Raw genomic sequence first — 26537 nt, 5'->3', positions numbered from 1 at the left:
AATGATAATGATTTACCCCGAACATTTTGTATATCCTGTGTTTTTCCACCTCGATGTCAATGCGCTGCGACTGTAATATTGCCATGAATTTAAGGGTGTTCACCAGCGAAATCATCTTATGCATATACTATGTAATTCTTGTATGTTAGTGTGTTTTTTATTATTAAAATTTACAAAATTGTTTAAATATTCGGTTTTGTGGCTTTAAATTAGCGCGCCAAGAATTGTGAAATGTGGCAACGCCACCGATTAAGCGATAACTTTTCTTGCGGGGGTGCCGCCTATCGAAATCTCTATTGGCTGTCGCGTTCGCAAAAAGTACGCAGAAAAACGAAAACAACACATTTTAATAGTGTTAAAAGAGTGCTGTTGAAGTCTAGTTGCATTGCAGATAAAGGGTTAAACAGCCGCGTGCTGCAGGCGGTGTTTGTTGAGTGTTAAAGAAGGGTTTTTCCCCGCCACCTGCCATCGCGAGAAGGCCCTAACCAAAAAGCCAACGTAAAGGTGAGTGCTGGGCCGGAAGAGGAAAAATTAATTATTTAAAGCCTATTGATTTGACGGGGCCCATCCTTAAAGCCCCCTTCTCCCGAACTCCTACCCCTCCCGCGCAGAAGGGGTGGCATACCCATGGTCGCTTGTTGCTGCGCACAACAGGTGAAATCGAAGGACCTTCTGTTTATGTGCAGCATACACAAAATGCGACAGAAAGTAGCATTTCTTCTGATTTTCTGCGGCGTGTGTAACCTTGACTTTTGGTGGACAAATCAATTAAATGCAATTAATTACACCGCCATATGTGCATAAATGAGGGCACGTATGTGTTTGCTTGTGTGTAAAACAACATGCGCACTTTCAACGGCAGCGCCACAAAAGTGGCAAAAACATGGTGTAAACCCCCTTTTGATAAATGTTTGTTTATTGTCATTAGCTGGGCAAATTGTTTATCTTATTATTATTAGCATTCGTTGCTGTTAAGTTAACAGTGTGGGTTCGAGTCTGTGCTATCCAATGTTTTCACCTGCGCGGTTCTTATGTATTTTGGTTCTCCATATATTTAAGCTTAAAATATATAAAAAGAATGATAAAAATGAATATTTTAATTCATAGAAGGTGCAGAAAGTGCAAAAGACTTGAGTTCCCAAAATTTTATATATATATTTGCAGCTGGAAGTACATACGTTTGTGTTATCGTTTACCTATTTGTTTTTAACTAAGGGCTAAGTTTAATTTATTAAATTCCTTCACGTTTTTATCAATATTTTTAAGTAAGCTTTACAAATTTTTTTTAAATAAGCGACGGCCCTGGTTGCAACGATTCGATAACCGATTACGTCTGGCAAACCGATACAAAGAAAGCACCCTGTACACAACGAGTACCGTCCCAGCTCTATAAACGCATCAGTCGTTTTTTAGCCACTCAAAGAAATTGTTCGAGAGCGGACCGATTTACAAGTGCGCAACCAGTTGAATTCTTTGCAACTGCACTTTGCTTTCGAGGACTCGCTGGCCAGACAGAATTTGCTTTTGGCCAGGACTCAGTACTTGCTTAAACTCGGATTGCGTGCGTGGGTGTCCGTGTGTGTCCCGTCTCTCTCGCACTGCGTGTGTCTGTGTGCGTGAGGCGAGCGCGATTTAAAAATAAAACGGCAAATACATAATAAAAAAATATCGAAGAGCAACAGCGGCAGGCGTACCAACACAAACAAACCGATACCAGCCAGCCGTGTGTGTTTACACAGTGTTGTGCGTTGGTGTTTGTGTACCAAAGGTAAATAGAAAATAGGAAAAAAGAGCAACAGAAAAACGGTGGGGGGAATGGGGCGGTATTTATGCACGTGTGGGTGGGAGGACCCCACTGCATTTGTGCACTGCGCAAAACGAGTGGGTGGTTCTCGGGGGTGGGTGGGCCAGCGGGTGGTCCTGCGAGGCCTTCCCGAAGGTTCTTTGCATTTTAGCCACGAACCCAATGCACCATCATCATGTGTTTCCACTTGAGGCTTTATTTATACACCAACGTACCCATACAAACACCCATGTGTGAGTCTTCCACGCTCCTGTTTCTCGTTCTTCTTCGCCGTTCATTGTTGTTTCCTGGAAAGCCCATAAAAACAAAGGCAACAAGAATTTCGAGTGCAATAGCACAAATGGCAGCAACAACAACACTGATATCGAGTATATTAGCTGTTCGCCATCGCCCCATCCCGCTCGCACTCCTGCACAGGGAAAAAAGGGGGTAAAATATGAATATAAATATTATCTTAGCTCTGTCTCTGATAGGAAAATCAGTATTCAAACAAATGTTGTTTTAAAAGTTCTGCATTTCCATATGGGCATGCACATTTTTTTTGTTAAGAAATATTAAAATTCATGTTCAAATTTATACAACAATTTGTCTATTTAACATTTTTAAACTCTTGGTTTAAATGGAACTGGAGTAGGACATGATATACTACATTTGTTCCATTAAAAATAACACATAAATTAGACAATAAATGTGTAAAATGCCTTAACTTGGCACAAAATATAGGTTCAAGTACCAACGCTGCACTCTGCACCTAATCTTATTTTTTAAATTTCATTTTTGGTACAGAAATATACGAAAAACAGTTTTACTTAAATCTAATTTCTCATTTCAATTTTTCAAACGTATCAATCTGTTCAAATTTTCAATCTTCCAATTTAATTTTCCATATGTATCAACCTGTTTATATTTTTCTCCGTGTCTGGCGTACGGGTCCCTATCATTCTCATATTCACATGCTACTCTTGCTTTCATACGTCGCCGACTTCTGCGCGCTCGACACTTTTATCTTGCTCACTGTCGTCGGCCGTGCCCCGCCCCCTCCTCCTACTCCTCCTCCTACTCCCCAGACCCTGACTTCTTGGCCTGGCTATAACCCGACTGGCTCTTGGCTCTTACCACTTCGGACAAATTACGATTGTCAGCGACGCCAGCGTTAACCCCTTGGCGTCTCACATTTGATAAACCCGATGGTTGTGGGCCCGGTAGATTAATAGTGGTCATAGTATGGCCTCTAATCGATGGCTAAGTAGACGGGGAATTTATGACAGTTGTCAAAAGGGCTTGCCTTTATGTCACGGATATTACAATCGTAATTTTTTCCTTCTTAGCTGCATACACATAAGTTAAAAAATATATATTAATAAATCTATTAAAATATGATGTTTTATCTTTAAAATTAGTTGATTTCTATGTTATTTGAGGATCGCATTAATTGGTTATTCCTTGGCTAAGAAATCTTAACCATCTCATTTTAATTATTTTCTAAATCAAATATACATTTGTAAATTTAAATGGAGGTTCCAAGCATAGTACTTACAAAAAAGATATCATAGGCTAGTAGAATTCATTAAACTCAAAAACTTCCCAATGCTAGGGTGTTTTAAGATCCCGTCTTCTATATCTTGAACGAGCCAACACGCGTCAGATGCGAACATATGCAAAAAAGATTATCGCCGCAAATCCAATCCACATGTGTTGGAAGTTATTTGCGGACCTCAGATATGGGCAGTGCTAATTATGACGCGCTTATGCGAATCTCTATCCCCAAGCGCAAATTGAGCTCTGCTTCTTATCGGCGACTCCCCTTGCTTACGTTATTACATTGACACCTCCTTATCAAAGTCGCTTATTGCGTTGCATTTAATCATTTGTGCTGCAGGCGTAAATGGAGCAGTCTTGATAGATTGGGTGCCTACTGTACCTACACTTATCGGTCGCTTTATGCTTTTCTATTGTTAATCACAGGCCCGGAATTCCGGCGAGGGAAAAACAATGCTTGCCCTTCAAGTCTTTGGGTTCAGATACATGCCTCTTATTTTGTATGAAAATGTTAAACAATTTCAACGACGTAGGCTGAATTAAAATCGTACCATTATAGAATACTTGTATAAACCATTTTTTTCAACAAAATTTGTGTACTTTTCGTGGAATCCAGATCGTTAAAATAGGTGTATTGATTGCATGACATTCCCAAACGTATTATCCCAGATCTTCAAAAAGTTATTATATAATCAAATAAAAAATCTATAAAACGAAACGAGCGCCAGCCAAATATTGGTGACAGGATGTGGTTTATTATATTAATTGAAAAACCCACAATAAATAATATTGAATGTTTAGCAATAAAAGGCAAAAGCCTTGTTTGAATGTTTGATAACCCCTCTGATCCCAGACAAAAAGAACATTAATTTTAAGCATCGACAGACCTTCTAAATCTACATGTTCTTTGACAAATTTTGATAAATGCATTGAAATTACTTTATTTTTTGACAAATAGACTTGGTGTTTTTATAATGGTTCTCCTGAACTACAGTTGTTTATTGTATTCTACTGATAAGTGGGGTCAAGAATGTATGACCAGTTTGAAAACAAACATTGAGATGTTTTCCCCGCCAAGTGCGGCGATAAGAAGCCATGTGCTGGCAAGCTGCCGGCCGGTCCCGATATACCCCAATCGATCCGAGGCCTGGCCAAGGGAAGCGAAAGCCGACAAACATCGTGCAAATGTCAGGCGAGCAACGACGATAAATGATTGCTTAAGTAACACTTTGGGGATGGTCGGGGGTGGTGCAACGGTGGGGGCTCCACTGCCGACGTACGCCGTACACCCACACATCCACGGGCCCGAGAACATCGAGGCATGCTTATTAAACTTTTATGAGTGCAAAAACAAATGCCACAAACGGCACCCTCCTCGCAGGGCAGGAGGCGGCCTGAGTGTGTGCGTTGTTTATAAAAAATTGAATAAGAAAAATATAAAATGTACGGCTGGCTGGCACAAATGTCGAAGCAGCAGAAAGCGAAAAAGCGAGGCGAACTGCCAAGAACAACAAAGGCCAAAACCCCGGCTCTGGGGTGTTCGAATCGAGGGTTTGGAGTTAGGAGTTTGGTCAGGAGTTAGAGAAGCCACCAGCGGCCGGGGAACTCGTAGTGGCTACATGGCTGGCCAAGCAGTCCGACTTCTGCCCCACCATCTGAAATTTTCTTCACCCATTGCATGACGAATATTTAAAATGGGATACTGGCGAGTCATGAAAAGAAGGCAGAATTTAAAAAGTTTCGAATAGACTTTTATTTATTTGTTTATTCTATTTTTAATAATGATATTATTTGAAGATAAAAAGTATCCAGTACTAACATATTTTTTGACAACTTTGTAGATGATCGACAGCAGAAGGTATAGTTTTTACATTTTTGATTACAATTTTTAATAAAAACCTGCGAAATCTATAAAATAAGCAATGAAATGCATTCAAATATGGTAAAATGCAGCCTATAGAGAGTTTTCCTGCCGCAGAGGTACCACTGTCTCGCCCAGTTGTCTCACGTTTTATGATACGTAGTTTCAAACCGACTTATCAGTGCGCGGCTGCTGCCATAAAACTTTCCACTTGCGGCACTTGGATTCCAGGGAGCTTTTCAATTCGCCTGAAAATGGGAATCTCTTCTATCTGGCGGCCATATCTTGTTTAAACGCCCACCTTGCAGATAACACGTTTTTCAGAATTTTCGCTGTGGCAATACGCCTAACGCTGTGTGCATACAACTTTCGGGGATTATTCTCAATCTCAATCTGTATCTGCAGATTGTATTTGTTAGATTGTTTATCCCACGGATTTCGCAGCGCAGATATCCAAAGATAAACAAAGTGGCTCGGTGTGGTGGAGTCAAGTTGGCCGGTCCTCTAGCGTAGCGATGAGTCATCCGGCAAATGCTTATCTAAAACGCGCCTATTTGGCATTTTGTAGCCCAGCATTAATCACACACGGCTAAAACTGCAACTGAGCTATTTTATTATCCTCCTCCCTCTTTCTCTCTATATCTAACTCATTGTGTATTTCTCTGTTTGCTTGCGATTCGCTTTTTGTTTGTCGAACGGGCAGCAAAAAGTCAACTTTTGTGTGGGCAGCTGGCCGGCAGATACAGATACTCGTGTTTATGTATACAGAACAGCCGATCCGTTGGTCAAGAATGTATGTATGCACGGACGCCCCAACAATTGGCACTCAATTGTGGATGCAGATTACTATGAACTGGGTGGTTTTTCCCCGGCTAGCGCCTGAATTGACTTACATTTTTCTTGGATCCAGTGCTGCTTTACATATAGCCCACAGACGGATGCATAAAGCGGCCCAACCAGTTCGCTTTTCACTGCCACACAAACAAAACCACTTTCCTTAGCGCGGCACAGGTTTTTCATTGTGGAAAACGCAAGGCTCAAGGTCGCGCTGGAGGCACTGCAAGATTAGAAATTGACTGGCAAAATTGACATCCACGACCCCTCTACTGATTAAGGAAATAACTAATTTGCATTATCAATTCGGAGAACTCTCGAAAACCTCTTCAAGTAGGTATGTGGCATGCTAATACTTCGTAGGATGCATAGTAACTGCCCCATTTCCGGGCCAAATCCAACGATTTGTTTAGCTCTTGGTGCGAATATCATACATAGTATATGCATTCGATATACGGCGATTCTCCGAACGCTCGTCCAAAAGATAGACGTCAATGCAAATTCAAGTTTTGCAACTGAAAACAATTTCGCCGCCGAGAGATCGAAATGAATTTATACATACATTTAAGAAATGGGGGGAAAAAAGCTTCGTTACACATTTTGTTGTGGTTGAAATATACTTGTGTTTGCGTGTGTGACGACGCTCTTTCGCGGTCTGAGTTGTATATCTATACTTGTTTTTAACCCCCTGAAGCCGGCAAGCATCGGGGTTTTCTCGCCAAACCTCTCCACTTGGGCCCAGAAGCCCCGCGCTGGACATTCACAGCCGACAAAGGTGTGCGGCTGCAACTAAGTAAATACGTTTGCCCCCCCCTCCGAACTAACACACATTCTATGCGGTCTATATGGCGCTATAAATCGCCAGTGTCGGCTGTGCGGGGGAGGGGCTCCAGCAGAGGTTTGCGGTGGGTAACTACCGGTTATCGCGGCTTTTGCGGCGGAGTGAATGTCGGCTGATGTGGTACCTCCAAGGCGTAGCGCGAAAAAAACACGATTTATAATACAAGATGATTTTCCCTAAAGATTCATTATATTTTGCAATTTTCTCTTGTGAACCTATACTTTTCTACTCGTTCCGAGAAGTAGAGCTGAAAGCCTTGTACACGAACGTTGTAAATTTGTTATTTGGCTTAAATTCGGACAAATTATTTTTGAATTTACATACTCTCTACATACTTTCACTTACTTTAAATCCCTTAATTAATAAAGAGATTGCTGATGAAATTTGTTTATCGCAGGAAGTCTCTGATAGGTAATCAAACAATTTTTTTTAAGAAGTATTCTTATTTTTTTAGGTATAAGACCGCCAAAACTTGGAATTTGAAAGGCACTTTTAATTATTTTTAAATTTTCATATCCTCCTATCATCTTGCCCACAGTTTTTCCTGACTTTGCAAGATATTTTCCCTCATTTTATACACTGATTTTTCTCAGTGAATCCTCTGCTGACGTCACTTGGCGGAGATATTTCTCGCTTTTAGCACAGTCAATACCGAAACTTAAAATGCCGCAAAACTTTTTTATCGCGTCTGGTTCTGTGCCTCGGTTTGTTTGGCCTTTGTTTTTGTTTCCATCGAGCTCTGCTGCCGCTCGTGCGGATGGCGAAACGAAAACTGGATTTCTTTGGACCCCGGCATCGCCGAAAACCGAGATAAATTCGGAGCAGCAAAAGGATTTCTCTCGATATCACAAAGTTCTGACTAACTCCCCGGAGGCAATTTGCGTACTTTCAACAATGAGAAACTATTTCGGAATGCGATTAGTTTAAAGTGCGCCGCGACGCTGAAACAGCCTACATGGCGCCCCGAAAATTCAACTTCCCTGTAGTTGTGGTCCCAAGCGACGAACCTGGCCCCAAAACTGCTGCGACTTGGAGTGCTGATGGGAATTCGGTGGCCCCCAGGAGGGGCGGTGGCCACCTAGTCATCCATCCATGCAGTTTGGGCTTTAATTATGGACCTGCGGTTGGTTATTTTCCTTGATAATACACACGAGCGGCTCCCCAATTATGACCCTCGCAGAGGAGGCTATGTGCGTAAATTAACATATTAATTCCATTAACCGAATTTCATAATAATATGTTTATTGACGGCAAGCATTTTTACCATACGCTAGTTTTTTGCAGTTCCCAATAAACGAAAAACTCTATTCTATTTTCCCCGAAGCCGTTGAGGGCTATTTAAAGTTAGCAAATGGACCTGATAAGCGACTTGGCCGCTTGCTCGACAAGTTTTCCACCTAATCCATACGCAATCTTTCACGGCAATTGATTCATCGATCCCTTTTGGCCAGCGCGTTATCAGAGCATGGTAATAATATATGGAGTAAGCCGAATTTCCAGCAAACACTGATTATTCTAACTGCTTCGGCGTAATTTTCATATCATTCCCTTAATGGTGCGCCACTCTTACTTTGTCATTCGGGTTTCGGCCTTATCAAATGAAAAGTTTGGCCTATAAAAGTGGGCAGTGAAATTTGCGTAGCCTTCAGTTAAGTTCCTTCAATCGATCGGTAAAGACCTGCAAGAAAGCGCATCAAATTCAACATTTATTTGTTTATTTTTCTGTGATTTGCTATCGTTTCGATGGGAAAGTGATCCCCCAAAGGCGACAATATTACACAAACTGCTATCGATGGCGGATTGTTTGTAAACAGTCTGCCCGCAGCCAGCTGACAGCCTCTGCTCATCTCAGATAACCCAATGGGGATCAGGGAACTGGTTGGTCAATCGATCCGAGGAATCAAAACAACCGTGCTCCTCCGTTTCGCTAGAAGCTCTTCCATTGATAACCCCCACGAGTGGGTGACTCACCTGCGATGCAGCTGTGTGTCTATAAAGCATTTTGCAGCTTTTCAAGCTGATAATAAGCGAAAGGTAGTACTTCTAAGGCCGCACGCCTTGCCAGAGCTCCTAACAAGAACAAGCGAAAAACTTTTGCCAACTTGCTGCTTCCAACTGACTTGGCACATTAGAGGCTACAAGCAGACCAGAACCTTGAACTACTTTGCTGCGGACCCAAAAAGCGGTGGCGAAGGGCACAGAAGAAACCCAAAAAGAAACGGCAGCGCAGCATTAACTTATGAATAGAAAGAAACCTGCCTGCGCCGGTGGAGTATACCATCCACGCTATATCCACACACCATCGTATTGGTTCCATCTACCTAGCGACCGACTCCCTGACTCGCATACCTAGTGAGCCGCACATCCGAGTGCGGTTCCTGGGGGCGCAGGTATATATCCATATCCATGGCCGCGACCTGTTTTCTGATCATCCCAAACTACTCTCCTTCGCAGTGGCCGCCCTATCCCTTTGCTTGGACTGCATTTTCGGGCCTGTTTCGGTCATTAGATCCTTATCTAATTTCGTTGCCCGGACTGGTTTGCCTTGTTTACACCACCAGCACTCCACTCCTCGTCGAGCTCTTCGTTTTCCCGGGCCATTCATATTTGCTACGTGAGCGTCGCGCTGGCCTTTTTTCCGGGTAACTACAGAAATTAGCGTATCGACCACAAAGGCAAACATGCTTCGGTTCGGGTTCGAGTTTGCCCTGTGAGCCTCTGGACCTGCGTCTGGGTTACCGCTCATTTACGGTCACGTTTCGACGACAAGAAACTGTCGCCGGTGGTGCGCGGACCTGGCCATGAACAAGAACCTGAATAAGAACCACCGAGGCAGCCGAAAGGAAGGGCTTGGCTTGACATGGCCTGCCTGGCCTGTTGCCACCGCCACCAGGCTGCCTTATCAGCACTATTTAGCATGGCCATAAAGAGTCATATTCCCCACGGATCGCGCAGCTCGCCCGGCGGTGCAATTAATTTTCACACCTGTTGTTCGGATCGTCTCGAATTCACCTCACGCGTTGTTTGGCTTCGTTTTTTGTTTACCTTCTCACTTGCGTGCGAGCTGGTTTTTCTCGCTGTGTTTGCCATTTGCAATAATTTTTTGTTATGGTAATTAAAAAGACTAAAGCCGGCCTAGTCGGTCGCATTCTCATCCAGCTCTTTAGCGCGCTCATAAAGTGGGCTTCTTCCATGACCTCACGATACGTCTGCGGTATCTGCTTCCTCCTCTCTATTACTCCCAATTATATTTCCATTACCCAAATTGAATTGGAATTATTTTGGAGCAAGTAAGCAATCAATTTATGAATATAAAACTGTGGAAATCTTTAAAACAACATGGAGTGTAAAAACATGCAAGTGCCCTTACTGGAAAAGCTTTAGTTTTGAATAGTGTAACAATGTTCCCAATGTAAACCCCCATGATTATCAGTTGTTTTTATGAAGTGTGATAGTTCTGGAGGCGTAACAAAGATGTCTTACTGATTACTATTTACTTTACCTTTCGTTGTGACACAAACAACACTTTGTTTGTGTGCATTTGGTGTATTTGCCCAAGGGGAGACCCCAAACCTTGTAGATAAGTAAACAATTGGCTGCCTTTATGGGCTCGGGACTTTGGGGTGAGAGCTGCAGTGCAAATATTGTCTAAAACGCATTGCGATCAAATCATAGCGTCATCACATCGCATATTAATCAAATATTAGGAGACATTATCTTGTCAAAACCTCGCACTTACCATCATCTACATATGCTTGTGTACTTATAGTTTCCTCCTAACCATACTAAATCCAAACCAAATCACAAAGCCACGATCTCGTTCGCATGTATGCCCATGCATTTTATGGACGCCTCAGACTCATTTGCCTGTGGAAGCCAGCCGGACATTGATCGGGCCCAGAGCTTCGTCAAAGGGTCCCAGAACAGAAACTGAAATTGAAACTGAAACAGAAACAGAAACCGAGCCAGAAACCAAGTCCCAACCGTTGCACTGATCACCATACACATTCAGCTGTCATAGCTAAGCATCCAAAATCACAATACCATCATCATATCCATTGGGGAGAGCAAGAGCATGAGCCTGTGGAAGCGCATCTCCAGCCATGGCGACTGCGAGCAGCGTATGGCGGCTTACTACGAGGAGAAGGGTCTGCTCGACCTGCGCCTCTGCTTGGCGCCCTGGATCGAAGACAGGATAATGTGAGTAGAGTGGGGCGTTGAGGGTAATGGTTGCATAAAAGCCAACAGCAGTAGGATTCGATTTACTCCTTTTAAGGCTATTAACAGAACAATATATAATGAAATCTCATATCTACTTATCCCCCACAGGTCCGAGCAGATTTCACCCAACACCCCCGAGCAGTTGGAGCGCGTGGCCCTCAAGTTCAACGAAGATCTGCAGCAGAAGCTTCTCTCCACGCGCACCGCCAGCGACCAGGCCCTCAAGTTCCGAGTGGTGGAGCTCTGCGCCCTCATTCAACGCACCTCCGCGCTCGAGCTGTACTCGTACCTGCGCACCGGCCTACAAAAGGAGCTGCAACTGGTCACCGAGAAGAGCGTATCTGCCACCGCAGGCCAATCGATGCCGCTCAATCCCTACAACATGAACAACACGCCCATGGTTACCGGCTACATGGACCCCAGTGACCTGCTGGCGGTGTCCAATAGCTGTAATCCGGCCGTGGTCCAGAACATAGCTCCCATTCACAATGTGCAAAATACGGGCGGCATTGCGTCCCCAGCCCTCGGCATGGCCACGCCCAAGGTGGAGCTGTACGATGTGCAGCACCAGATCATGCAGAGCCTCAATGAGTTCGGTGGCTGTGCCAACGCTTTGAAGCTGCTTGTCCAGAACTACGGATACATGTTGAACTCCACATCCTCGCCGAACGCGGAGGCTGCCTTCAGAAGTCTGATTGATGAGAAGGCGGCCATTGTGATCACAATGCGTCGCAGCTTTATGTACTACGAGTCGCTGCACGAGCTGGTCATTCACGAGTTGAAGAACTGGCGCTACCAGCAAGCACAAGCCGGAAACGGAGCCCCATTCAATGAGGGCTCCCTGGACGACATCCAGCGCTGCTTTGAGATGCTCGAAACATTTATAGCCCACATGCTGGCTGCCGTTAAGGAGACGATGCGCGTCCGTCTCGTCACAGAAGAGCCGGAGCTAACACATCTGCTTGAACAGGTGCAAAATGCGCAAAAGAACTTGGTCTGCTCAGCCTTCATCGTGGACAAGCAGCCGCCACAGGTGATGAAGACCAACACACGGTTCGCAGCTTCCGTGCGCTGGCTTATAGGCTCCCAGCTGGGTATCCACAACAACCCGCCCACTGTTGAATGCATCATTATGTCAGGTAATATTAAAGGTGGCATCTTCTGGTTAATAAATAGTTCTAACTTTTGTCTCATTTCAATCACAGAAATGCAGTCGCAACGCTTTGTCACTCGCAACACACAGGTGGACAACAGCAGCCTGTCCGGTCAATCATCCGGCGAGATACTGAATGCCTCCAGCACCATGGAGTACCAGCAGAACAACCACGTGTTCTCTGCCAGCTTCCGAAACATGCAGCTGAAGAAGATCAAGCGAGCAGAGAAGAAGGGCACCGAAAGCGTTATGGATGAGAAGTTTGCCCTTTTCTTTTACACCACCACCACAGTAAACGATTTCCAGATCCGGGTGTGGACCCTGTCCCTGCCCGTTGTGGTGATCGTCCACGGCAACCAGGAGCCCCAGTCCTGGGCCACTATTACATGGGACAACGCGTTTGCTGAGATTGTACGCGATCCCTTCGTGATTACCGACCGTGTTACCTGGGCCCAACTGTCGGTGGCACTTAACATAAAATTCGGATCATGCACAGGGCGCTCACTGACTATTGATAACCTGGACTTCCTTTGTGAGTTGGATCTTGAGTTTTTGTCGTCGAACGATCATAATTGTCATTGTTTATATAGACGAGAAGCTCCAGCGTGAGGAGCGAACTGAGTACATTACGTGGAACCAGTTCTGCAAGGAGCCCCTGCCCGACAGGTCGTTCACCTTCTGGGAGTGGTTCTTCGCCATCATGAAACTCACCAAAGACCACATGTTGGGCATGTGGAAGGCTGGCTGCATCATGGGCTTCATCAACAAGGCCAAGGCCCATGCTGACCTGCTGCGTTCAGTCTATGGCATCGGTACCTTCCTGCTCCGCTTCTCCGACAGCGAGCTGGGTGAGTGCAGATCATTGGTTTGAAGGTCAAGAAAAGAGTAATATTTCCCTTGCTTATGCAGGTGGAGTCACCATCGCCTATGTAAACCCATTGGGAGAAGTCACCATGCTGGCCCCATGGACTGCCCGTGACTTCCAGGTGCTGAACCTGGCCGATCGCATTCGTGATTTGGATGTGCTGTGCTGGCTGCATCCTAGCGATCGTAACGCGAGCCCCGTGAAAAGGGATGTCGCCTTCGGCGAGTTCTACTCGAAGCGTCAAGGTATGCTTGGAATTTGAGATAACACGGTCCAACACTCCTAATCAGAACCCGAACCCCTCGTTCTAGATCCCGTGACCGGCTATGTGAAGAGCACATTGCACGTCCACGTTTGTAGCAATGGGGACAACGTATCCACTGCTGGAACACCGCATCACCACGGTGCACAGGAGAACATGCAATTGGGAAAGTAAGTTTTGGATGCCGACGCCACAGCTCAGACAACAAATCGACCGCCAACAGCAAAAGAAAAAACAAAAAAAAACTATGATTTATTTCTTACCTATTGAGTTTATCCTTGCTTGCTTAAGCTCAGCGCTAATCCTGGGGCCGAGATGATCGATAAAGCCTCTATACCATGGCTGATCCGCCTTGTTTGTTTCTGCTTATTTGCTTTACCTTACGTTGATTATGATTGTTTTTGACAAAAAGTTTAATCAGATTGCAATACTTTGAATTCGAACAAGACATTGTGGAGGGACAAACAAAAAAAGACGAATCCGAATGCGTTTCTTCCTGGCTAACCCGAAATTGAGGCTCTTTTGTTAACAAACTAATAAAATTAATTGGACAATCTGTCTGAGCACCTGGATGGGCTCACAATGTCACCTGACTGTACTTATTTATATACTTATACTTAGAAACTTACCCATCCTACTCTCTGTTTATTTTCATTTACAACCTTTTGCGGCTATTGATTTTTGGGTGACGGTTCAGTTTCTCGCCGCAAAGCACCTGCATTTTCTCTAGCCCAGCCCCACCAGAGGAATCAGATTCCGATGCTAGCGAAACGGCCGAGGCCCTAGCGAATTATGTGAATACCGCTCCACCCAACGACCCCCTGCTGGGTGTAATCAGTAATGCCCTAATGAAGAGCGTCAATTGTCCGTACGTCTTTTAAATGTTAATCGTATGCTGTGACATCGCTTGTTATTCAGTCTATCCACAATTGATGGCTGGGTACTGGTCGCTAGTTACCGAGAGGTATAACATTTTAGTTAAGTTTCGCATTCAAATCACTCAACCCCAATCACTGCAACCCGTTTGCTTGTTGATAATTCCCGAGCTGTTCGTCCGCATTCACTCATCCGATCGATTCGTCCTGACCACCAACTCCTTAACTCCCCCGACTGAACAGCCGCTGGTCACCTCATGCTCATTCCATTGCATCGCCTCATCAGCAGAACATGCCAATGGTCACGCGTGATTCATGAATTTCAGATGGGCTCTCCAAAGCGATGACTAACTCCATTGATGGTTCGCAATCTAGTTATAAGTGACTTAACCAATTGTTTACTTTACGTTTACGTTAAGTGAGCCCATTTTATCGTTCTCTTTTTGTGTTCAAAGTATTGCCATCTTTTTAAACTTTTCAGCTTCAACACGATACTGTAAGATACCAAAACGTTTTCAAATTTAAAATGATCCCTCTAACCGCTTATATCTACCCTCTTCTATATATTCCGCTTTGAACGCAGCTTGCAGAATAGCACCATCATGCACCTTTAAATCTGATCTAAACCGATCTGAGTCAAACGAGCAACCGATTAGGAAGTTTCAGATTAACAAGAAAAAAGAAGCTAATACATTTGGCAAATCATCGAATTTGATTGCTACGCTAGATTCAAAATATTTCTGCATGCCCTTTTTGAGGGTTGTTGTTCGATTATTTGCATGTTCGTTGCTGTTGTCATATTTTATTACCATTTTAAACTCAATTCGATGTGATTGTTATTATACTAAATGTTAAGGGAACCGGTATCTCTTAATTGTTAGGCACTGGCTTCGAAAGGAGCTTAGATTTTCACTTGGCGCCGCACTTCTGTCATTTCATCCTAATATGACCCACATCTCAAGCATAATTTCCACCTTTTCCCCGAGCCCGCCCGCATGACTTCGATTTATTTAGTCCCGGTTTTTATTATTTATTAATGTTTTCTTTTCTAATTCTTTACCCCAATTCATTTGCCCCCTCTTTTAGTGGTGACTTTGGAATGACGGACTTCGATTCGATGGGGACCTTTGATAACTTTTAAAACTAACTAAACTAGCAACTAGAGAAGCCTATGTATAAACGAAATCAGATAGCCACCGGCGCTATCTTGGAAGTCCGACGATGATGTTGACGCCACCTCAACGATTGCAACGATCTGGCGCATGACTCAGTGTGCTATTCGAAAGTTTTATTTAATGTTATCTAGATGTAATTATTAGATTTGCGAATGCATCGTAGTGGAAGGTTTTGTTTTGGTACGTATTTCATCTCTTGATATTGTTGTTACACCTAAACGCACTAACCTCTTTTCGCACTCTGAAAGAAACGAAAGAAATGAGCTGTAGTTAAATGTTATATGTAAAGGAAATAATTTATTGTAACGAAGAGGTTTACTATGCTACGTATTAAATGTTCATGGTTGTTCGGTTAATTGTTAAAACGTATTTGAACGTTAATTGTCGTTTTACGCTATTTACATACATACGTTATACAGAAACAATTTTGAGAAAGGGTAGGAACTCCGGCACGGAAGCAAGCTGGTTTCAATGGTCAAGGATCCGATAGCTTTTTAGGACTAGCTAGGAGAAGAGTTGTAACTCTGCACAGGGAATGAAACGAAATTACGAATTTACATGCAGATTATCTATATATTTATATAAACGTATATATGTACACAAGCGCTTTCTCGTCGCAGGTGGTGAAACTATTTTTAGAAACCAAGTTAGCTGCAGATTTTAAATGTTACTCGTGTACCTACTGCGTACTATACACTACTAGGAACTAACTATTTTCATATGATTTTATTTGATCAATTTTAAAGTGAACTCTTACCTTTATCCTTGCAGCTTTTTGTGAAACGCCAAACCACAGAAACAACATCAAACCAACAATACCAGGGCAATGCATGCTAATTGCGACACCTCAACACACAAACACAATCCACAGCACACACAGCCAGAGTACTGTCTTTATCGTGATTATGATTGTGTCTGACCCATGCAGAATTTTGAATTTCTGTGTTGTATAAACCTTTGGAATGTGTCCGCATGTTATTCGTTTTATATTTTTATATATACCTTTATATATGATGTATACATATGATTTCTTTTTTGTACTGCGACGTGTTCGTCTGTGACAAAGCATTACGTTTAATTGATAATGATGATATGAGAATCGGTTTAGTTAGTGAGTAACTAATTGTTGAATCTAAATTTTTGATTTTGATTTTAATTTTAATCGCCTAATTTTAATTATTTGAAATACAAATTACTTCGCGTGCTAAGCCTATGCTAAACGAAAGATGAAAAACAAATCAACGAGAGCAGCAACGCAGGAAGGGAGTGCGTTTAATTTAGTTATGATCTAAGTACCATTGTGAATTGCTTTATAACCCATCCTCTATTGGCTTCCAATGCTGAAAATGCGCTAAAATTTAACGAGTCCATGTATATTTTTTTTAACTTGTTTGTTTGAGTCATCAGGGCACTGTTTGCAATGCATTTCAAATGCGCCAAATGCGATTGCCTTTTTAGTCAGTTATTAGAGACACACGTTTGTATGCGAGAATCGTAAACATAATCATTTATGTAAACAACAAAAATAACACAACACTACACTTAGCTTTGTACGTGAACCTTAAGAATTTTATAAGACTTAAGTACAACACCCCAAATAAATAAACAATTCAGTAAACAATTGAAACACTCGAAACACTTGAATGCGAATGAAAGCGGATTTCCTCCTCTTGTGTACTCACAGATTGCGAAACAAAATGTAATATTGTGTACGTAAAGTTTTTAATGTTTAATTGTGAAAGCTATCGCACACACACATTCCCCCCAGAAACTATACACAAACAACCACAGAACACAGATACACATGAGAAAGCTCGCCAAAAACAATGTTGATATTTGGATACTATTTGAATGTCCTGTACTCACTGTGTACTTGAATTAATTGTGTACATTGTGTAAGTGTTTTAAATGTAATTTCAAACGCTAATTGGGTGTGCAATTTCGAAAACTAAAGTGGGAAATAACTAAAGAACTATTCTTGTCAAAACGGCCAATAAAGATTTGATTTTAAACATTAAACTGCGTTGATTGTTGATTTATTTTGATTTCATAAGAGGTTGTACATATATCACACAAGGCCAGAGGAGCTTGAAAAGGAGGGTGTGCTTGTGTATTTAGTTTTTGGTGGAGCAGCACTTGTCCTTGGGTCCGTTCTTGCAGGAGCACTGGCACTGCTGGCTGCAGGCGCAGTTGTCGCCGCACTTGGTGGCCGAGCACTGGCAGTCTGGGGATTAAATGGGATAATATGGATAAGTCAGGATATTCTTTAATTGAAACCTAAATAGTTACACCCCTTTCTCGTAATATAGTAAAATTGTTCAAATCAGACACGTTATTAAAAAGTTATAAGCAAATAAAGTGTGCCATCTCGGGAACAGCTCCATCTCCCTCGCACTACCTTCAGCTGGGTAACTTAACATATATAGACTATAGCTAATTTTCTTGTTTTATACTCACTTGTTCCACAAGCCTTGCAACCCATGTTGTCTTTTTATATATATTCTTTGAAGATAGTTAAATTAACTCGATTTACTTTGCTGTTAGCAAGCACTGTTTGATAATGGTCAGCTGAGAGGCCCAGCCTTCTTATAGTTCCGCCAGTGCTTTGCGCACCACCAAACCAATAACATTCTTATCAGTTCGTGCGCAAAGTAGCCTTATCAGCTGGGCATGAAAAATCATTATGATTTTGCGCACGCCGATCGAGCGCAGCTGCACACGGCTTTCTTATCTTATCAGCCAGCACGGCCCATAGTTTCGATGGGTCTGGATGGGGTATAAAGAGCGGAGTGCTTCCGACAGAAGGCATCACAAAGTTTCAAAGCTTCCAAGTTTCGGTAACTACTACAGCTAACCACCACAAAACCAACAAGATGCCTTGCAAGGGATGCGGAAACAGTAAGTACCAGACCTCCTAACTAGAGGAAATCGATCTATTAAAGGCAATACTAAAGGAAAACCCTTCTACCTTTAGACTGCCAGTGCTCAGCCGGAAAGTGCGGAGGAAACTGCGCCGGAAACAGCCAATGCCAATGCGCCGCCAAGACGGGAGCCAAGTGCTGCCAGGCCAAGTGATTGGTGTCCACAAATAAGCTAATTTAAATAGTTGTTAAAAAGTTAAAATCTCCGACTGAAGCTGAATAAAGTCCATTAAATGTTGTAGTTAAATTAATTTTGTATTACTAAAAAATTTTTATGATATGATGGTAATGCACAGAGGATGGTTTAAAATAATATTTGAATGCTAAGCATTGCTGGGATCTTAGATACATGTATACGTTTAATGAAATACTTATATAATTCTTACAATATGGTGCAAATATAATAAGTTAATAATATTGCATTTAGAGCATTTTCTTTTACAGGGTATAATGTATTGTAAAAAAATGGTAAAAATTTCTTAATTTAAACTTTCACGAATAGTTCAAAGGTTAATTAACAAACAAAACATTCTAAGAAGACCTTCAATTTTATCTTCGATTCTTCTGTTTTTAGTTTTGTTGTCTTAAAATTTACTTGTAGACTTCCATAGATACAAAAAAAGGCTCTAAGGCTTCCAATTCATGTCATTATTTCTCGAAAATGTTGTATACCAAAAATAGCCTAATGATGTGGAACAGCCAATTAAAACTGAATTAAACAATTTCAGTTTGGTTTAACTCCAGAAATAGATTTCAGTAATCTGTGAACTCTTCCAAACATAAATTTAACTTTAAACCTTTAAGCCACCTTAAAGTTCGTTTTATTTTCACCCATGGCAGCCATTTAATCTCCATGAGTAAATGTGAAAAATGAGTGAAATAATTTCTGAGCATTTGTGGCGGAAGTTTTCATTCGCAGCCCGCCCGCACTTTGGGCATAAGTTTATAATCTTCGGGGTTTATTTAATTTGCAGTCGAGCAAAACAGCTCGCAAGCGCCTTCTGTGGCCCATTAAGCCAAGTGTGGTTGGCGGTGCAGGTGGTGCGTTGGGTGAGGGCCATCCAGCCGACGGAGAAGGGCCCTCGAGTGGCCGCAGTCTTTAAATGTGCAACTTGGAGGGGCCACTACTCGCAGTGGTTGCCAGCCGAGCGGCGAATGCATGTCTGAGTGCCACAGTCCTTGGTCCTTCAGGATGCGTACCGTAAACCAGCTGACAGAATGGCAGGATAGCATGATGGCTTGATGGCAGCTTGGCAGGCAAGTGGGCAAGGTAAGCATCTGGCAGATTGACAGGCGAGAAGGACACGCTGTCTGCCTGTCAATTCGCATCCGAAAGATGCATTAAGCTCGCGCTAATTGCAGTTGACAATCTTATTTCACTGCCAGCCAATCGAGGAATTGGCGCATCCGGGCCACCAAGGGGATATTGCTTCTATTTTCGCCAGCTTAGTTCGACTCAACCGAAATTTCAATTTCAATTTTCAGCACTCTTAATGACGTTAAGCGGCGGAAATGGAATCGCGCCAGGTAACTGCCTTTCGCCTTTTCCGCCAAGTCATCAAAGTTAATTCGTTGGAGCTATGATGTTTTTACAGCCATTTCCGGTTTTCGGGAGCCAGAAATGCCAGTCAGTCTTGTTTTGCACTATTTGCTTTGTTTTGCCTGCGGGCCGGAAATTCGTGTCACACCATTTGCCAGATTTTAAGCCTGATAAAGTGACACGCTGGCATTGAAAGTTGCAGCCTGCAATGTGGGTCACGCGATGCGTTTAAATCTCGGCTTACGGGGCTTATTTTTTGCCTGGCCATCTTAAAGCTCAAACGCAAACAGTTAATTACGACATTAAGTTTTCATGGGGCAGCCAAGGGAAACGAAGCAAAGCGGAAACAACTGCAATGCGGGCACTTCGTGAGGACTTTGTCGCCAGTTGAAAGGCGAAAAAGGACGAGGCGCCAGGACATCACTTATGCATAAGAACATTTTAACTTTTCGTTGGCCACTTTCGACCCGGTGTGGGATAAGGGATGGATGGGGGATTCCACATTCAGGGATACAGTATTCCGGATTAAGGATACAGGTTACTGGATACGAGACAGGGGACAAAGCCGGCACAACCTCGTGTTTATCTTTGCGTGTGAATCTCGCCTCCTGGCTGTGCAAAGTTGCTCTGCGGAGAAATCAAATTATCCACACAAGTGGCGAGAAGTTTTTGGCAGGCAACGAAACATAAATTAATGAAATGCACAAAAACTGTGACCCTCCTGCGGCCCCTCGTCCTCAAACGCCGCCCCCCCCCCTTTTTTGTGCGCAAATATTCTTAATAATTTATTGCAATTTGTTTGCTAAGCGCTTGAAAACTTCCTTGAACTTTTCAACATAAATTAACAGATTAGTCGGCAGCCGTCGCGTCTATGTGGGTGTGCCAATCCCCCCGGCCCATTTTAGCCAGGTGCCAGGCCACTTGGCTTAAAGACTCCCGAAAAAGCAGACCCACACAGACCTGGCCCAGACAGGTCCTGTTTTGGTTTCGGCCCAGCTGCTCCGGCTGTCCCTGCGTTAATTTCCATCTCTCAGCGAGCTGGGAAAACTTTTTACCAGCACGCACTGAGGTGCGCCTGCGAGCCAACCGCTGTGGCTAACACTATAAATCTTGGCCAATTTGCAAATCTCTCCTCTCCAGCCGCCTCTTGCGGTCCAAATCTATTGGGAGAGGCCGGCTCGGCTGGTTGGGTTTCACACATTCACCATAAAATATTCCTTCTAAATTGGTTTCATTTTGCTGACCACTGAGGTGAATGACTAAATACTTTGAATATTCTGGGAATTAAAATGGGGAAGATTACCTCCAAGTAATTTTATTGCATTGAAATAAATACCCAATGCAAATATTTATCGAAACGAAATACAAAAAATAAATCTATTATATTATATTATATATATAACATACGTTTATATATTTTTAAAATTATTGGTTTTCTGATGAAATTATTAGATATGTTATTATAAAAAGTAAATAGTATAGTGATAGCTAGTCATCTCATTAAAGGCTACTCCTGTCTTTTGTTTTAATGCCAACTTTGTAGTGTTTTATTTGATTTGATTAAACTTAAATCCAAGCCAAAGTGAAATCTGCTTTTCAACCATGTTCGCTTAGACTTGAAAATTTAATCATAAAGGATGCACTAAAATCCGTCAAAAATAACTGAGAAGGGACTCGAAAATGCATCATCTTTATAGATAGCTTTTTCATTTGAATATTTGCCTTAATCCTCAAACCTTTGGAGTAATATATCATCATCATTAAGGTCGCTGTATTTTTTTGTAAAGTATTTTCTCCAAACCTTTCATCAATTTCCACCTGCATTTAACTTGGAAAATTAAAACTGTCAACAGACACATTGATTTGATGTGCTGGCACACATTCGTGTGCAATTTGAAAGGTCCCAGGTGCGTAATCAAACACGCCCCCTTGCCAGTTATGGGCCACCCACCGATTGGGTGGCCAGGTGGGTGGCCTTGGGGGTTGCCTGTCTGCCAGGGCGCTTATCAATCGCGGCACTCTTCGCCCCGGGCTCATTTTATTTTTTCGTTTCATTTTCACATTTCGATTTGCCACTGATTTCCCCAAGCACTTTAAGGCTATGGCTCTGGGTTCAGGGGTTAAGGGTATAGGGGTCAGGGGTCAGTGGGCGAGTAAATGTGTCACCTCGTGATTGCCATAACTAAGGCCAGGCAAACCCATTAGGGCAGCACATCCTGCGGTTGCAGGAAGTCCTTTGCCCTTTGTTGACAGCCATTTCATATGCACGAATGCACCATTAGACGATGTGTCATCCATGGCAAAGACAAAGGCGGTCCGGGACACGCCCCCAATCCCCGCCTGCGTGCCTGTCAGACGAGCCAACAAACCAAATTACAGTTTTGTCCTTGTTGACCATTAGATTTATTATAAAACTTTAATGCAACTTTCACGGCACACACAGTACCTACAAAGTACGAGGTGTGTGTGTGTTAATGCCGTAATGTTGTTAATTAAGTGAACATGGCAGCCGCCCTGAACTGGCAGCTGTCCAGCATGTACACATCCTGCCAGCCCCCTGCCCTGGGAAGCCCTTCCATTCCTGCAACCTGTCAGCTGCAACCGGAGAATATGGGTCCGGGAAAAATGCAGAGCGTCAGCGGCGGTTCCAAAGCATTTCCGAATGCCATCCGGCGGAGCTTTGGGTTCGTCCGTGCCTCATTAGCTAACCGTGCACGTGCACAAATCAATTTGGCTCTGCCGGGCTCGCCCTTCTGCAGCCAAGCTAAAAACAATCATACGACGCGTTGTCCAAACGGCAATCAAAGTCAACTGCTTTCACGGGAGAAGGAAATCCCACACCGCGCAAAATTATTGCACTCTTAAGTGAAGAGGATAAGAAGTTGAACTTGGGTAGTAGAGTCTATATATTTTTGTAAATTTCTGTAAGAAAAAAAAGGTTATTTTAAAAAAGTTTAATTAGGTGGAAAGATGATTATCACTAATTTAGGTACATGGATCCAAATTAATTGGGAAATTCCATTTACCACGAGTTTTGTTTAGTTTTTGGAAAGAGGTGGAAGAATAAAATTGGTTTTTGGCCGAAACCGAAGGTCCTAATTTTGCACCCAAAAATAATCACTATTTTGGGCAAAACAAAAAAAGTAATGGTCCAAAAATGGAATGTCGTGCCTTGTTGAACTCGTAATAAAATTTCCAATCTATTGGCATTAATACATAAAAAATTTTATTTCTGACCAATTTTTGCAAAAATAGACGATGCTACCCCTTGTAAAAATGTTAAAATTTGCGAAATTTTTTAGTTTTTGGAATCAGCCAGAAAATAACTGCGATCAATTGTCTAGCTTGTTACCTGTCCAAAACAGTGTGTCTTTCAGATTTTTGACCATTTTTTACCAAGTTACACAAAAAGAAAACAAGAAAAATATCGGGTTTTCGCCAAAAAATTAAGGGTTTATTTTTCACCCAAAAATAATCAGTAATTTGGGCGAAACAATAAAACAAATGTTTTTAAAATGATGTTCGTATTTTGTGGAAAAAGGGAATACATCTGCTCGGTATCTGCCGCCACAGAAACATTGTTATAATTAGATGTCTTTGCAGGATATATAAAAAATGCTAGTAAATGAAATAATAAGTGAATATTTTTCCGAGTGCAAACAAAGTCAAGCCACGGGGACGTCGTGGTATGTTTTAATAAGCAATGGCTTAGAAAGAGCCAGGAGGACGGCACATTGGGCGCTTCATCTGCTCAGTCAGCCAGTCAGCCGGCAGGTTCCAAGATTGCTTCAGTTTCGGTAAGTATAATGCAGTTTTTGCCAGCAAACACACACTCACTCAGCTGATGCTTATCTATGGCAGTGCTTGCCAACCAGCGCCACTGATAAGTGCACTTCATGATGTTCAAATTATATGGTTGCCCGGGAACGAGCTCCATCGCCATTGCCATCAGCATTACGCCCATGGAGCACACACATTCACATTGTTGCATAGACTATTAAACACGCTGCAAGGAACGGGGGCGAAATGCATTTTTAATGCAGCGCAAATGTGGCAAGTGCTTGGTCAGGCTTAGAGGATGCTTGCTTTTAGTTAACCAGAATTCGGGGTGGTGTTTCCCCCAGCCTCTCGCAAACTTTCCACTACTTTCCCATTCTCTGCCCGGAACCCAATTAAACACCAATTAGTGGGGGCTAAAGTTTTGGCTTAGCCAAACTTTTGATTTTTTCGGCATTGATTTTTGAACTCTTGCCCTGCGCCTTCTATACTTAACGACCCTCGATTGGGCCAAGTAAAGGGCTCGTTTTCACGTAATCCCCGCTCTAATTGTAAGTGGCTCTTGAGGACAGCCGGGGCGGAAATTAAATCAGTGCGAACTACTCTAATGTGGTTGGAAACAATCACGTGACTTGGGCGCCCAATGCCGGATGATAATGTCATAAATTAATCAAACCAAGTCTACGCCCCGGAGTCCACAAACTAGAGCTGTTGATTGGGTGGGTAAATATGGAGGTCAAGCACCGGGAATAAAGTATTAGGCTTGGGAAATTACAGTCTACCTTTATTTTCATCTGAAAATCTAGAAGTTGGATATTATAAAAATATACTTAGCTGGACCTAGAAATTAAAAATTCATTTACAATTTAATTTTTGAAAATGGCCAAAAGATGTATTTTTAAATGTTAAATACATCTACTTTCCGTACTTCAACCTCCACAACTTTTGCAATGTAGAGGAGCGATACCCACAGCCACTTGTGACTTATTTTTTGTGGCTATGTGACTGTGTATTTATTTAATTGCCAGCCAAACAGCCAGCACGTTGAGTCAACACTGGAGACGAGCTGCTGCTGGTAATCTGAGTCCTCCGACCTCCGTGCTGCATACAAATCCCGGCCACGAAGTCCATTTGCATACACCGAGATGTGGCCGCAATTGTGATTGGTTGACTCGATTCAGATGCTCCTGGGCGATGGCAAATTGAACTCTTCAGTGCCGCCGACTTCGCCGAATCCTCACACTAATCAGTGGCTGGAAAACAGCATGCATCACGTACTCGGGCCATTTCCACAGGATCCGCCAGGAGTTCACAGGATGCAATTTGGCCCGTATCAACAACAATGACGGCGCGGAGGCCAAAAACAAACCCAAAGCTCGGCAGTAAAAAGCGAATCAGCCGGGGCAAAAGTAGATCAACCAAATAGAAAGGCACTTGTGAGACCGAATCAGACCGAGGGACAAAGGCACAATGTCCATGCCAAATGAGCAGGAAGCAGGAAAAGTGTCCTAGAAAGAAACGAGCTGGCTTCATTGTACTCTGTTCCCCGTATTTCCTATATAAGCAAGCAACTGGCAAGCTTATCCCACAATGCCGGGATTTTCTGCTAATTTTGGGTTAGGTGGAGAATCCCCCAACTCAAGTGCATTAAAAATTCCAATAAACTTTACACGAAAGTGCAAGCCAAGCACCGACTTCGCCGCAATTTATTTTTAGAGCCACCCGCCTTTATGGGGATATTTGTTTCGGCACAGGGCACATTTGTCGTCTACTTCCGCGGTTGCCCGCCGGGCTTTTTCCCCAGATGATTTATAAAGTGCAATATCTGCGCGACAGGCGGAGCGTAAATACAAACTTATGTGCCATCTTTCGCCCGCGGCTTTATGTGCCAACTCTTTCGGAATTCACTCCGCCAGAAAGTATCTCAAAATCCATACGGAAAATGCAAATCGCAGAGCGACTTTGTTTGATAGGCCGCCGTTCGAGCCGAGGCTTTATTGCGTGGTCGTCGAGAGCAAATGATGTTCATTCATTCGCCAGCAGCCACTAAATAATGCAGCAAGTGCAAACTTTATTTTTGGTCTTTATGTGCCGCTGAAAAAGCCTCTCTGCGGCTGCCTCCTAATGAAAAATACATGTTCCACCGCCTGCAATTGAAGATGTCGCCGTCTCGTGTGCGAACATGGAAAGGCTTTTCGCCAGTTGCAAGGTGAAGGAACAGACATTTATAGATACCTTTTGTAAAAACAACAGCAGATCAACCGAAAATAACCACAAGCAATCAAAATTAAAAAAAAATTCAAAAACAAAAATATTTTAAAGGGGTTTATAGTGTACTTATAGTTTACTTGATAGTTTGATCCGAATAAGGAGTGTAAAAAATATTTTTAAAGGCAGTAATTTATCTAGTTTGGCCTGAGCTGCAAGGGTTTTTCCAAAATAAAAGTTTTTTTGTATATTAAGAAATACAAAAACAGACAGATAATTCAATAATTGTTTAAATATTTATATTAGTTTAAGTAGATTCTTATACAACTAATAAGATATATTAATTATAATATTATGTTCCAACATTTGTAAAGCCAACTTTAAAAACGGTTTAACAGAGATAAGAAATGGTCTAAAAAACAATTTCGGTCAGTCAATATTTAAGTGTTTAAATGATTTCCCTATTTTATAAAATATAAATTTTAGTATAAAATTTTAGATCTATATTTTAAAGTGCAATCCATGATTTTATACGATTTTCATTTGCTTCAATTCTGTTAAAAAATAAAACCTTTTAAATCTAGCAGACTCTTTGAAAGACTGAGAAAGAGAGGAAAAGCACGAGAGCCGAGCTTCTGGCACTTGGTATCTAAAAACTTAA

General features: G+C 42.6%; 3 protein-coding genes across 10 annotated transcripts; 2 read left to right on the top strand and 1 right to left on the bottom strand.

The window, feature by feature from the left end:
* The first annotated feature begins 292 nt into the window (after positions 1-292).
* Positions 293-17449, top strand: LOC108031508 (signal transducer and transcription activator). 8 transcript variants are annotated; one of them, XM_044091146.2, is made up of 10 exons: positions 293-504; positions 10649-11079; positions 11209-12239; positions 12306-12785; positions 12844-13101; positions 13163-13363; positions 13430-13550; positions 14078-14248; positions 15342-15610; positions 16202-17449. In XM_044091146.2, exons 2-9 carry the CDS (start codon positions 10955-10957, stop codon positions 15394-15396), a joined length of 2442 nt encoding a protein of 813 aa, XP_043947081.1. In that variant the 5' UTR covers positions 293-504; positions 10649-10954; the 3' UTR covers positions 15397-15610; positions 16202-17449. The 8 variants fall into 8 exon arrangements, with proteins under 8 accessions (XP_043947081.1, XP_016960507.1, XP_043947082.1 ...); XM_017105018.3 differs by having other exon boundaries at positions 294-504; positions 13409-13550; XM_044091147.2 differs by having other exon boundaries at positions 294-504; positions 13409-13550; positions 14078-14344.
* A 1-nt stretch (position 17450) lies between these two features.
* LOC108031510 (metallothionein-4) lies at positions 17451-18035 on the bottom strand. The gene is made up of 2 exons (XM_017105025.3): positions 17888-18035; positions 17451-17654 (listed from the first exon to the last, which is right to left on the bottom strand). The coding sequence occupies exons 1-2, from the start codon at positions 17910-17912 to the stop codon at positions 17545-17547; spliced, it is 135 nt and encodes a 44-aa protein (XP_016960514.1). The 5' UTR covers positions 17913-18035; the 3' UTR covers positions 17451-17544.
* Positions 18036-18210: 175 nt separating this feature from the next.
* Positions 18211-18598, top strand: LOC108031511 (metallothionein-2). The gene is made up of 2 exons (XM_017105026.3): positions 18211-18328; positions 18405-18598. Exons 1-2 carry the CDS (start codon positions 18304-18306, stop codon positions 18503-18505), a joined length of 126 nt encoding a protein of 41 aa, XP_016960515.1. The 5' UTR covers positions 18211-18303; the 3' UTR covers positions 18506-18598.
* The last annotated feature ends 7939 nt before the right edge of the window (positions 18599-26537 follow it).

Source organism: Drosophila biarmipes, chromosome 3R (genome assembly GCF_025231255.1).
Source record: "Drosophila biarmipes strain raj3 chromosome 3R, RU_DBia_V1.1, whole genome shotgun sequence".
NCBI lineage: Eukaryota > Metazoa > Arthropoda > Insecta > Diptera > Drosophilidae > Drosophila > Drosophila biarmipes.
The sequence above is the reverse complement of the archived record's forward strand: the minus strand, read 5'-3'. Positions and strand labels throughout refer to the sequence as shown.